General features: G+C 41.7%; 1 protein-coding gene across 2 annotated transcripts in view; it reads right to left on the bottom strand.

Annotated features, from left to right (window-relative positions):
* GPD2 (glycerol-3-phosphate dehydrogenase 2) overlaps nucleotides 1-13,914 on the bottom strand; it is a 300,869-nt gene that overhangs the window by 229,712 nt on the left and 57,243 nt on the right. For both annotated transcript variants that reach the window (XM_082261353.1, XM_082261354.1), the window contains exon 3: nucleotides 7,570-7,741. In XM_082261353.1, the coding sequence (XP_082117479.1) occupies nucleotides 7,570-7,741 (172 nt within the window). The remainder of the gene's footprint in view (nucleotides 1-7,569; nucleotides 7,742-13,914) is intronic.

Genomic DNA, 13,914 nt, shown 5'->3' on the forward strand with positions numbered 1-13,914 from the left:
TTGGCATCCCTCATGATTAGCTACTTCAAAGCTGCACAAATCTCCCAATTGGTACTCTCAATTATCACCGATCTCTATTCCTTCTATGGCTCCCTCATCTATACTGTAAATGTCCCCCTAGTTCTCTCGCCTGCCCCTTTTTTAAGCCATGTGATAGTGTTAAATATTTAGGAAAATCCCCTCATCATTCCCACTTTTTCATTCCGGGTTGAGATTCCCCTTGTAGTTTCGCCATGGTGGACAATCTTCCACCATCTTTCTACTTGGATCTTTTATGCCCCTTAGACTTTGGGGGTCTATTTACTAAAGGCAAATAGGCCGTTCATTTTGAAAAGTGCAGTTGCTCCAGAGCTTAGTAAATGAGGTAAAGCTCCAATTTGCAAAAAGTTCCCAATCACGTGCAAAGAAAAAAAAAATGCAATTTTGCTTGCATGTGATTGGATGATGGAAGCCGGCAGAGCTTTTGCTCATTTACTAAGCTTTGCAGCAACTGCTCATTTACTAATCTGTGGAGCAACTGCACGTTACAGAGTGCACAGCATATTTGTCGTTAGTAAAGAAACCCCACTGTGTCTTTGGAATCTCTTAAAGACACACACTATACCACCTAGGGAAATCTTTTGATATATATACAAATACTGTGAAACATTATACCTGTTCCCTATTGTGACATTCTAAAATCCCCAAGAGACTTACGGATTTTGAGCATATTTGCAATACTGACCCCTATGTCCCAGGGATTATTTCCACTGCATATTCATCAATCATTTTATGGTGTTATCTCTCTGCACCTAATTACCGATTGGATCTAGAGAGCTCTATCTCCTTGGAAAACTAGCAAGAAATCTGGTATAACTCATCAAAGAGTTCTATAAAAGTTTTAGCTACAGGAAATAGTTACAGGGTACTATTGCAATGGTACTTGATACTCTTTTGCCTTTCTTACTTGACTCCTGGACATCCCTCCAAAAGTTCTAGGGGATGCAGTTCGGATGGCATATTTAGACATATTTCATAGGACTGTCCAAAAGTCACCATTTGTGGTCCTGAACTCATCAAATAATTGGTGCCATCTTGGACAGACCACTATGAAAAAATCTAATGGAAGCCCCTTTAAATAAAGAGCCAGTTGATTGTTCTAAATCAGAATTCCATGATTTTCTCGAAATTAGGGGCAGGGCCACAGGATGTCATCACCCATAGGTAGAAGCCAGAAGTAAGCTGTTTCTACATGTAACTGATGCTGATAATTTTCCTTAAGGAACATTTATAAAGCAAGTACTGTGTCCAGTAGTGTGCACTGGATTAAGCGCACTATATTTGTGAGTGCTATTTTATTAGTTTTAAAAAAGGCGAATGTTATTTACAATATACTTCACTATGAGAACCGCTTTATTTTCTTGAACTGATATTGTTGGGGGGGAAGAAGTGGTGGGTTATAGTCAAGTGAAGATTGGTACATCTGGTGAAAGATTGACAGCGCCAATTGAAGGACAAGGTGCATAGAAACCTTACTAAACAGTGGGTCAAAAATATAGACAAGGTGTGGAAGGTGACAGAGCACTGCACAGGTGGTGAACATAAGAACAGTCGGCACAGATATGAATTCGGAGGAGAAAAACTGTGGTGCAATATAAATATATAATTATCACACCGAGGACACAACAACGCATAGTTTATTATTTCATCATATATTATATTTTTATTTACAGATCATTGGTAGTATTGATTAATGAAAAGCATCCTCTAAATGGCCTAGTCCGAGATCATATCATCCACCTGCCTCTCCGCCTCAGCCAACCAGAGGCTACATACAGTCCATACAGCACTGAGAGTTGCTGCATGTCTTAGTGAAGTAAATAGTTTAATTGAAGCAGCCTGGTCAAAATGATCTATTTAAAAAATTAACTATAAGCTAGAGATTAGCTTAGTCAAAATTTTGCTTTGGTATATTAAAAAGAAACTCTCCAGGCCAGTTATATACAGGACAAGGAGTTTAGTGAAAGCATTCCTATATCAACAAATGCAATAGGGGGGATTTACTAAAACTGGTTTACACAGAATTTGGTGCAGCTGTCCATAGTAACCAATTAGTTTCTAGGTTTTATTGTCAAAGCTTAAGTGAACAAGCTGAAGTAAGAAGCTGATTGGCTACCATGCAAAGCTGCACCAGTTTTAGTAAATCTCCCTGACTGGTTGCTGGAATTACCCTAGCCTGATAATTGTCAGATGTGTCATGTCCATAGTGCAGTTCATACAGTTTTTATTTTTTTTTCTTAGTTGTAGGTCTACCCACACACTAAGATTAATGGTGGCCACGGCACAGGCGGACTTTGGAGTTATTGACTAAATAATTCAGTGTTACATCATTAAAATGATTGTACACGAACAACCAATAACATAGCATACCAGTGCAGTTAGTAATATTCCTGGTAACATTGTATGGTATTTATGATCAGTACAAAACAGAGCTATCAATGTGAAGGGAGCAGATAATGGGTAAAAGCATTCTAACTAACCTTTGCAGTCAAATGTCCAATACCGTTGAGCCCCTCTGGTAAACATTTCCCTTGCTGCAAAAATTGCTACTGTCTTACTGAACCAATAAAAAAAGGGAGGGGTTGGACAATAAACTGACAGGCAGCAATGTGAGCAGTGAGGAGAAACTACTGGAGGAACCTGATGTAAGTGCTGCAAAGGTAAGTAAAACTGTACAGATCCATTGTTCTCAACATCCTCCACCAAAAAAATTAAACATATAGTTTATATTTCTTTTATAGGAGATACAACAATGAAATGTTAATGGTCTTTGGGCTGGGGTGAGGTAAGTATTGTACTGTCTGTACTCTAAACACACATTCAATTCCTTCATCCACAGAGCCTCATGTGTGAAACTGATGAGCCAGCACCTGTCCTAAATCAAAATTATATAGATTACACGATACGATAAGATGTCTTAGGCCCCTTTCACACAGGCGGACCGTTCAGATCCGCCTGTTCGTTTTTTTGGCGGATCTGAACGGTCCCCCCATGCATTCCTATGGGGCATCGGATGGCAGCGGAGACATGTCCGCTGACATCCGACCCGATCTGATCCGTCAAATCTGGACGGATCGGATGGGATGAGAACGGATGGACAGTCCGTTCCCATCCGATTTCCCCATAGAGATGCATGGGGAACTGACAGCTGTGTCTCCGCACACAGCGCGGAGACACAGCTGTCATCCCCCTCCTCGATCCCCCGCTGAGAAAAACGGAATCCGTCCGATGGACGGATAGTGTGAAAGGAGCCTAAGGGATATAAAGGCTGCAGGGTATAGAAAAATGTAAAATAAGGAAAGGTATGGTGGTGCTGCCTAGAAATAAAGTGTCATGAGTGCAAAAAGAAAAGTTTCATATGTGCAAGAAACAGGATATGGTGACACCACCTGTAAAAGTGTGGGGTGTGCTCAAGTGTGAACATACAAAAAATAAAGTGCAATGGTGCAAATGGGTACAATAAATATAACCTAATTATAAAGTACCTAATAAATACAATTAATGCAGTGCTAAAAAAATATAACGGGTCATAAAAATAATGGTATCCAACATCAGAGAATATATAAAAAAGCATAAAAAGTTGTAAAAAATTAATTATATCCTCCAATAGCCCCAGTAATGGTGCAAAGTGCAAAAGTCGTGCAAAATATGATTCATAATTTGATTGTGTAGAAATCACTACGGGCAAACCGGTGCAATCGTGCTCCCCCATTTGGATCGCATTTACCAAATGGAGGTATCCCTACAGCGGTCACAGGTATATAGCCAGCAAATAGAATTGGACTCGCCCAACCACTCTGGTACCGACCGGCACAGATAGACTCTCAGCCCACTCTTGTTGTAAAGTAGTTCCTGTCCAGCGTTAGTATATATGGTGGATACTCACCATGCAAGAAAAGGATGGAACTCTGCCAATCCATTGCAGATTGGCAGCAAGGACCTCAAGCGTTGAATAGTAGTAAACCTCCACAGCTGTTTCGCGCATACACACATCATCAGGAGTATAAAAAGTTTTCTCAAAGTGGGCTGAGAGTCTATCTGTGCCAGTCTGTACCAGAGTGGTTGGGGGGAGTCCAATTCTATTTGCTGGCTATATACCTGTGACCCCTGTAAGGGTACCTCCGATTGGTGAGTGCGATCCAATTGGGGGAGCACGATTGCACCTGTTTGCACGGAGTGATTTCTTTTTTTTTTTTTTTTTTCCATGAGTGATTTCTACACGACCTTGCACTTTGCACGACTACTGGGACTATTGGACTATATAATTCATTTTTTACAACTTTTAATACTTTTTTATATATTCTCTGATTTTGGATACAATTTTTAACGACCTGTTATATTTTTTAGCACTGCATTAATTGTATTTATTAGGTACTTTATAATTAGGTTATATTTATTGTACCCATTTGCACCATTGCACTTTATTTTTTGTATGTTCACACTTGAGCACACCCGGCACTTTGTTTACAGGTTATGTCACCTGTCCTGAATCCCTATAGACTATAGGCTCCCCAGTCTTACACATGAAGATCTTTTTTATCACAGGTAAGTATATTTGACAATGACATGATTACTCTTACCTGGACCAAACCAGAGATCTTTAGAGTATGCTGTTCATCATGACTTAGTAACAAATGTTTCTAAGATCATGTACACACTGGGGTTGTTTTCTTTTAATTCTAACTTTATCTTAGCATTCTAAATGCAAATCTTCTCAAAGTTCTTTAAATGCAGACCTTAAAGCGGTAGTAAACTCAAAGAAAAGAAAAAACCCTGCAAGACAAAGACATAATGAGCTAGTATGCATCGCATACTAGCTCATTATGAAACACTTACCTTAGAACGAAGCCCCGACACAGACCCCCGGACACAGCTGTGGGAGCTGACATGATCCCTCGGGGTCTCTTCCGGGTTCGGCGGCTCCAGCGCTGTGATTGGCCGGAGCCGTGATGACGTCGCTCCCACGCATGTGCGCTGGAGTCATTTTCCGTGTAGGTTTAGGAGATATTAATTGTACCTACAGGTAAACCTTATTAAAGACTTACCTGTAGTTAAAGTAAAAAAAAGCGGTATACTACTGCTTTAAAGTGACCTTGACCACAGCTTACAAATTGCAGGTAAACGCACAGAAAGATCAAATTTTGTAAATTCTTAGTGTTTTTCCTTTTCAGTGATTTCTTATTTGCTTGTAATGTGCCTTGGATCTTGCTAAAATTGTGACTACTCCAGGAAGAGTAAATTATCTATTACAGCTAGTGATGCACCGAAATTTCGCCCGCCGAAAATGATCGGCAGAAACAGGATTTTCAACGTTGTGCCGAAAGCAAAAAAAAGATGCCAATAATGGTTGCCGAAAACACCTTCAATTTTATTGTGCTTATAGTGTGTTTTCCTTAGGTCATATGGCTCAAAAAATGCATCAAAAACACAACACTGTGCTTTTTTTATGCGTTCTTGCTGCGTTTTCAATGTATTTCAATGGGGAGATGCTGACCAAATATGCACCAAAAATGCAGCAAGCAGGATTTTAAAACTGCTTTAAAAAGGTGACGATAATGGCTGACAATAAATTCAAATTCATTTAAAGTAATGCTATTTATTAAAAAGTCAAATATAATACAATTAGTTATAAAAATAAATATATATTTTTAAAAGCCGTCAATTTTAGGTTTCGGCACCGGAATTTTCATTTTGGTGCATCACTAATTACAACGGGGAGTGTCTAATTACTGTCTGTGCTGGCCCAGCATCTCCAGTCCTCGAATCACCTCCCTGCATACCTTTTCTGTAGCTGCCAGGAGAGAAGCAAAAGGGGAATACTAATTAACACCTTTTCCGAATTCCTTTTTACCCTGGAGATACACATGAAATTATCTTCAGCTTTCAGGGACCCCCCCTGCTACAAATAATTATATTAACAGCTCACAGTTAATGTGATCAGAAAGCTGTACATATAGAAATACACAAAACAACAAGGAACATGGCATACCTATTTGACACCCAAGGCAGCCTATTTTTAAACCCATACATTGGTGGTCAGTAAAAAAGTGCCTTATTAAATCAGCAGTTAGTGGGAGTGGAAAGGGATCCTTTACAATGCTGGACAGTAGAAAGAATGCCTTTTGTACAGCACAAGAAACATCAGCTGCATATCCTCCACAGCTCAAGGAGCCACTAAAAATATCTGGAGGAATCCTCAGGGTCCACAGAACTCAGGTTGGGAATGGCTACCATGGGGTGTCACTTTACACGGCATGTGATATCACATCCAAGATGGCGGTGCCCAGCCGCATTCTCAGGGCTTTTGGATGTCTACACAAGGGAGCCTTTTGCAGGTAAACAACATGCATAAAATATCTTAAATGCAAATACAATCTTACATGAACCTTTTTCTTGAAATAAGTGGTCTGTCAACGGGATCCTCTTAAGCCAAGTGCTAGTGGCTACTTTATTAAGTACCGTATTTTTCGCCATATAAGGAGCACCGGCATATAAGACGCACCCAATTTTAAAGGAGGAAAATCTAGAAAAAAAAGATTCTGAACCAAATACTGTAGGCTCTCTTAGGCCCTAGGTGTGTGTGGGTGTGTATGCACATTTTAAATTTCATTTACCCTGTAGTTGGTCCGCCTGAACACTTTCTCACACACACCACACGCTGCCTGTGATCTATCCAGAAGCAACAGTATGACGTAGGGAGGGAGGTGTGTCTTCTCCCCGTGATTCGGGGGTGGAGCTTGTGGAGCCATTCTTCCGCCCATCAATCATGGGCATCCAATAGAGCAGCAGTAGGAGGTAGGGAGGACGGTGTCTTCTCCCCGGGATTCGGGGGGCGGAGCTTTGGCGGATCAATTCTTCTGCCCATCAATCATGGACATCAAATCAAATAGGAGCGGGAACGTATGGAGCAGGAGGGGCAGACGTGTGGCCCAGGGAGACATGAGGAGGCACAGCCCACACTGATGGATACCGGTTAGCTCAGCGTTGACATGGTGCCCGGGCAGCACATGGATAGACTGTCGAGAGGGGGGGACAAGGCGCGCTATAGGAGGGAGAGGGAAGCCCGAACACACAGCCTGGCCATGCAGGGAGGGTCAGAGAACTCTCCACAGCCCGCAGTACATGCAACAATTCCAGCCTGCAGCACACACAGCATAAAAATAGGACTGCGAGCAAGCACCACACAAAGTTAGGGGCAATTTTAATGCAGGCAAAATGTGTATTTGTCGTATAAGACGCACCAACTTTCCCCCCCCAGTTTTGGGGAAGAAAAAGTGAGTCTTATATGGCGAAAAATACGTAAAAGGCCTCAGGAAACATTTACTAAAACTGGGTGGAAAAACAGCAATCTCTGGGATACTATTGGTCTAAGCTCTGCCCACACTTACAAAGTTCTTAGTAAACACCTGGTAAAGCTTAAAAAATGCCTGCAAAACCGGATGCTTTTCAAAGCTAACAGTTTAACATGTCCATGTATTCTTGGATTAATGCAGTAAAAAGGATACAGTGACAATACTCTAAAGTCCATACCTCTGGTAACAGCATCCAAGGCACAGCCGCAGCCTGTGGCTCCTCCTCCAATCACCAGAACATCAAATTCCTTTGTGTTTTCCAGTGTAAGTAGCTGAGCCTCTCTGGATGGTAGTTCATTCTGATTAGTCTGTCGGAACAGCTCAGCGGCATTCACATGTGTTATGCTTGCCTGAAAGATATACAAGATGTTCAGGACCATGTGGCAAAGCCAAACAGATTGGAAACTGATGTGGCAATATGTGGAATGACATCCAATACTCCATGTAAAACAATATTATTTATGGATATTTTTGGTTGGTATTTCTATAAAAGGATTTTCTATTTGGATCCTAAAACTTTACAATGATATGTTTATACTTTCTGTGATTGTATCCAGCCACTTTATTGTTGGTCATCCTCTTCTTTTCCCTTTAACTTCTCTTATGCCTAGACAGCCAAAATCAAATGGTCTCAATCTGCCAGGATTATTATGGGTGTCTAACATCAATTAAATAAACCCGTTACGAACCTGGACAATTTAGGGCTCATGCACACTGGACGTTTTTAACGCTCCTCCTATATACGCCCCCCCCCCCTATGTTAGTCTGTGCATCCATGCACACATAGGCATTTAGAGGAGACAGAGGTGGGGCACTTAGAGGCAGAAAAAAACCCACTGCCAACGCGTCCATGAGCGGCAGTGTTTTGGCAGAAAAAAACCCTTGATGCCTGTAAACGTATCTAATGCCTCGTTTCCACTGAGCGGATCGGTTCGGGACAGTTCGGTACGGTACGCTAATTTAAGTGTTTCCATTGTGAAAGTAGCCCATACAACCGAACCAAACCGCTCCATTCCTGGTCCTGCTTCAGATGTAGGGCCATAGGAAATGGAACGGTACGGTTAGGGTGGAGCTACTGGCATCACACAATCCACTGATTGGCGGACAGAAAACTTCAATGCTCACGTCAAATGAAAGAGCAAAACAAACACCTCATATAGTGTAAACTCCGCATGGTCCCTGGTGGCCCGACTTGCAGTGGAAACGCTCACCTGAATAGACCGGACCATTCTAACCCTTCCAAACTGTACCGACCCGAACCGTTCCGCTCAGTGGAAACGAGGCATTAGCGTGCTGTAAAACTAGGCAAGTTTAACGCTTGAGCATTTGTTTCAATTGCCAGAATACGTTATTATTCTTTCCAATGAAATTAATTAATACCCATGTGCTTGCCACACATAAGCACGGTACACTTGTTTACAGGCATTAAGCATTTTTTCTGCCAAAACATCGCTGCTAGGAAGAAAAGGCGTGTAAGAGAAAGCTCAAAATGTCCAGTGTGTATGAGGCCCTAAGCAATTAATGATGAAAAATACATAAGTAGAGGTTAGTTTCAGTGAAAAATGCTAAATTTGTTTTCAACTATTGTTGTCCTTATTCTTTGGGTTAAATGATAGTCAGCGCCTTAACCCTCTTCCTCTGAGCCCAGACTGTCATAGATCCACCATCTAGGGAAGCATCATCGAGCAGTCTGGACTCAAGAGTATTACTGCACAGATCAGCACACACACATTCCATATTGTCTGGATCCACCCAGCTGCCTGATTGACAGCTGGCTATGGCTCTCCACACGCGGCTGAGAGCTGAAACCATCCATCTGCGCTTGTTCCCTCTCTGTTCTTACACTCGCAGAAGGGGCAGAGTGGAGAATGGCGACTGATAGTCACTGCTGCTCTTTGCTCTTAGAAGACAGAGAATTGAGCAACCAGTGGTGATGTGATCACTCAGCTCTCTGTCTTAGAGCCAGCAGAGAATAGCTGCGGCATCATAGCAATGCTGCAGCCTTGAGGTAAGTATGTAGGTTTGTTTTTTTTGAGTACCAAAAACTTTTCCTCTAACCACGTTAATACCACCTTATAGCCGAAACATGGCCACAGTGGGGCTCTCTAGTTCTGGAAGGGCATCCATCAGTGCCTCCACAGTGCAGCGTCATCACCACACATCAGTGAAGAAAAAAAATACTTATTTGCAAACTTTTATAAAAGAAAATACAAAAGGGGGGGGTGTTTCTTCAAAATTTTTGGTCTTTTTAGGTTTGTTTCGTAAAAAATAAAAAACCCCAGTGGTGATTAACTACCAACAAAAGAAAGCTCAATCCGTCTCAAAGAAATGGCAGAACTCTCTAATGCATATAACTTCTCAAAGTCCATATATTGTCTTATCATATTTCTTTTTTAGAAATTAAAAAAGGAACGATGTGAAATTTTAAACTAAACAACAACAAACAAAAAAACATAACTAGCAGGCATATGCGCTGTGCATCTTTCAACCAAATGAGAGTATCCAGTAGAAGAGAGGCCTATCCCAAAGTCGCAGCCTAATAACACCTTTAGCCCCCAGTCTTTGCAGGTTCTCCAAACATGCAACTAGATCCACCTCAGCCCACTTTCACATTTTTAGTAGTCTATTAAGAACAAGTTGCAGCGGAGCTACACCAGGGGATACTAACCACTCCTGGCAATATTTATTGAATTTTTGACTTATATTTCTGTGCTGGTATTTGTCTCTCAGGTAAGGATCCTATAAACTTCCTGAATCCATTGGCGGGTGTTGGGGTCTGAGGAGAAAGCCAACACCTTGCCACCAGTCTCCTGGCCTAATATAGAAGCCTTATCAAAGCTATATACGTAGAAGTGGGGTACAGGCTCTCCTCCAAACCACCAAGTAGACAAATGACAGGGTTAAGTTGGAAACGTATTTGAGAAATAGAATTAACAATTCCTATCACCTCCTGCCAATATCTGATCAGTTTGGGACATATGCACAACATGTGAATCAAGGTTCCCTGTTGAACTTGGCATTTTGGGGAAAGAGGAAAGTCTCGTCTACCCCATTTACACAACTGCAGTGGCATTCTATATGTACGATGAAGGATTAACAAATGTGATAGTGTTTGTATCGGCTGCCCAAAGGCTAACGGGTCGGCAGCCAATATTTGTTCCCACTTATCCTAGTCTATGGGCCCTACATCCACTTCCCATTTTTCCTTACAAGGCAACAGGTCCAGGGCTTGTATGTAAGAGAACAGGCAGGTATAAATGGGAGAGATTATATCCTTTTTATCCAAAGTGATAAATATAGAGCTAAGAAGTCATCCAGTCGCAGGGTCGAATGTCAACTCTGCGCTCTTATAGCATGGCTTAACTGCAAGTACATATAGTATCTTTTAGGCAGTAAGGGGAACTCTGCTCTCGGTTGCTCAAAGGATTTCAACTCTGGCCCATTGAACAATTGCCTCAGATATTTGATTTTCGCCCCTATCCAAATAGCATAGTTAGGAAGTTTTCCCAGCTCAATATAGGTTTTATTACACCAAAATAGGAGTACAGTGCAGGAAGTCCATAATGCCTAGTCGGTGCTTCAGTGCCACCTAAAGTTTAAAAAGAAAGAGTAGCTGTAATGTGGGGCAGTCAAATGTCATCTCCGAGAATCCCATCTCTACCTGGGACATGGCTGAGTGTTGCACTAGGGAGCAGATTAGCAGACTCCTAGAAGGGTCAGCTATGACTGACAAATCCCATCCCTGTACCTTGATAAAGTCACGTGATAGGGACGCAACGCGTAGGAAGGAGCCGGGTGACGTCACTTCCGCTCTAAGACCAAGACTGGAAATTCTCACGCTGTATCATCCTGGGAATCCTCGGCCTAGTTTTATCTACACACATTTTTGTTTACCTAAATGTAAGTGACTACTGCCTTTTATTAAAGTTGTGTTATACATACTACACTATGGATATCCTTATTTCTATTTTATATATGAGCCGAGTTATCTGCCATGGAATAAACTTCTTCAGCCAACTATTGATTTCTTTGAAAATGCAATAATAGTTGCCTTAAGGTGAGCGGCCACTGCACATCGTAGTGGATTGTCAGTTGTTGGGATAGAGCACCTTTATCACCATTTTTTCTTGATTTTTTGGATTACAGCACCCACCAAATAGAGACCGTTTTTTTGGTCTTTATTACTATTGCACATTGTATTTGGACACTTTATCTGCTTTCTATATATTAAAAAAATAATAATTTTCCTATGATAATTATTACTGGACTTTTACACATTTGTTATTACACTTGTTCAATGGTGCACATTATTGGCATATGTGTGGATTTTGCACATTTATTTTAAGTATTTTTTTCACAGCCAGGATTACAATTTTATATTAATTTGTAGCTGCTTAAGCACGATTGCTTATATATTTACATTGTCATATGTGTTATTTCACTATTCTCTTTCAATAGATACCATACCATTCTATTAATATTGTCTGTGTATGTGGTGACACTACAGGGAATGGCTGCTGTATCTAGCTTTATTACTTTATATATTTTCTATCTACATTCCATTATTTTCAATTGGTAGCGCACTGGTATTCTTTTTCTGCATTTCAGATACAAATCCCATCCTGTCATGTGGTGCAAGTGGGCAGCTACTCAAGAAATATTTTTGAATATATGAAGGTAAAAAACCTCTGTGCAGCAGCATCCCCAACCCTAATACTTACTCGAGCCTGATCTTTCTCCAGTGATGTGCATGGGAGCCTTGGTTTTGCAGGGTCTCTCCCTCCTCATTGGCTGAGATGACAGCGGGACCCATTGGCGAGTGAGCCAATAAAGAGAGAAAGGGGGAGGGGCCGATTCGTGGCTCGGTGTGTGAATGGACATGCAAAGCAGCGGCTCGGGAGCGTGCCTGCTTGAGTGCCCCCATTGAAAACATTTTGCTCTGGGAGGTACTCTGCAGGATGTAGGAGCCAGGAGTGCCGACGGGGGACCTGAGGAGGAGAAGGATCAGGGCTGCTCTGTGCAAAGATGCTGCACAGAGCAGATAAGTATATGTTTGTTATTTTTAAAAGAAAAAAAACGTTGCCTAGTTAGTGTCGGTTCACACTAGGGCGACACGACTTCAGGCAAGTTATGCCATCGCCCGTGCACCGCGACTTCGGCGCGGCTTGCAGCGACTTCCCATAATGGAAGACAATGCAAGTCGCTCCGATGTCGCCCCGAAGTAGTGCAGGAACCTTTTTCTAAGTGGGAGCGACTTTGAGTCGCTCCTATTACAACGGTTCCATTGCACAGCACGGTCCGCTACTTGTCAGGCGACCAAGTCGCCTGACAAGTCGGAGCAGCGTTAACCGGCACTTAGTATCACTTTAACATACCTATGTCATTTCAAAATTCATTTACAATATTTTTAAATCTATAGCTTTTATCACAATAATACCCGGTGATCCTGCTATGAAGGTAATTGTTCAGGCTCTTCCTGTTATAAAGTGACAATGCTCTGCCCCGGTCTCTCAACTGTTCACCTGTATTGTCACCCCTTCAAGTCCACTACAAGTGGGGACTATAAGTAGCCATTTCAATGCACATTATGCAGGTGTGTTCCACTCATATCCCTGTCAGCAAACCGTGCTGAGAAAAGGCATACAACCATTGCTGGAGTACATGTAGACAAGAAATGGGTGCAGAAGATCAGCAGCGCTGACATGATACAAAAAAAGGAAAAAAAAAAAAAAAGGTAAAAAGAAGCATTGTATTTAAAAATAAAGGCAATTGTTGATGCACAGTGCCTTAGGAAAATAGGGGGCATTCAGTTAGGGTTCACATAATTTTAAGGCACAGTGGATTCATGTCGATGTGGCAAATGCCTTGGTAAGCATATGAAGTCATATGGGTCAATCCAACTCTTTTACACTTGGCGCCAAGAAAAGCTAGGTCCGTAGCAGGGTTTTCTTTTGCATATATTTTTATGTTCACATATACAAGGCCAAAAGAAGATATCCTAGATGCACTTGTTTAGGTGGCTTATGAATAGACAGGAGCCTACAAGCCATAATAAAAGCTTCTTTTACAATCAGGCATGCAATATTTACTACGACAGAGAGCACAGGGTTAACTGAGCGGCCGCCATATGTTCACATTGGATCTATTGTAGCTCAGGTTTGTCTCAAAGCACAATGACACTGACACCTCCAGCCCTGACTTGTGACCCCAAGGCATGTGGAAAGTCACAGATGACCTTCTGTTATCCTGTCCTGCTATCCTCTCTGCCCTGTGCTTGACGAGTGACGTGATGCTGCTAGCCAAGCTCTGGTTGAGCCTAAACTGACCCTTAACTGTCTCCTCCATACACGTCACAGGGAAACCAAGAGAGGAAACAGAAACTGAGATGTGAAAGTCACTAAACACCTAGAGGGGTGGGGAAATGGATTTTAAACACAAATATCCAATCATATTAATAGTACAAAGGGGATAGAGAAAGTAAAAAGATACAATGTATTTTGTAATGGAATGTACACTAATTTTA

The sequence above is a fragment of the Pelophylax lessonae genome (assembly GCF_965119305.1).
Source record: "Pelophylax lessonae genome assembly, chromosome: 6".
NCBI classification, from domain to species: Eukaryota; Metazoa; Chordata; class Amphibia; order Anura; family Ranidae; genus Pelophylax; species Pelophylax lessonae.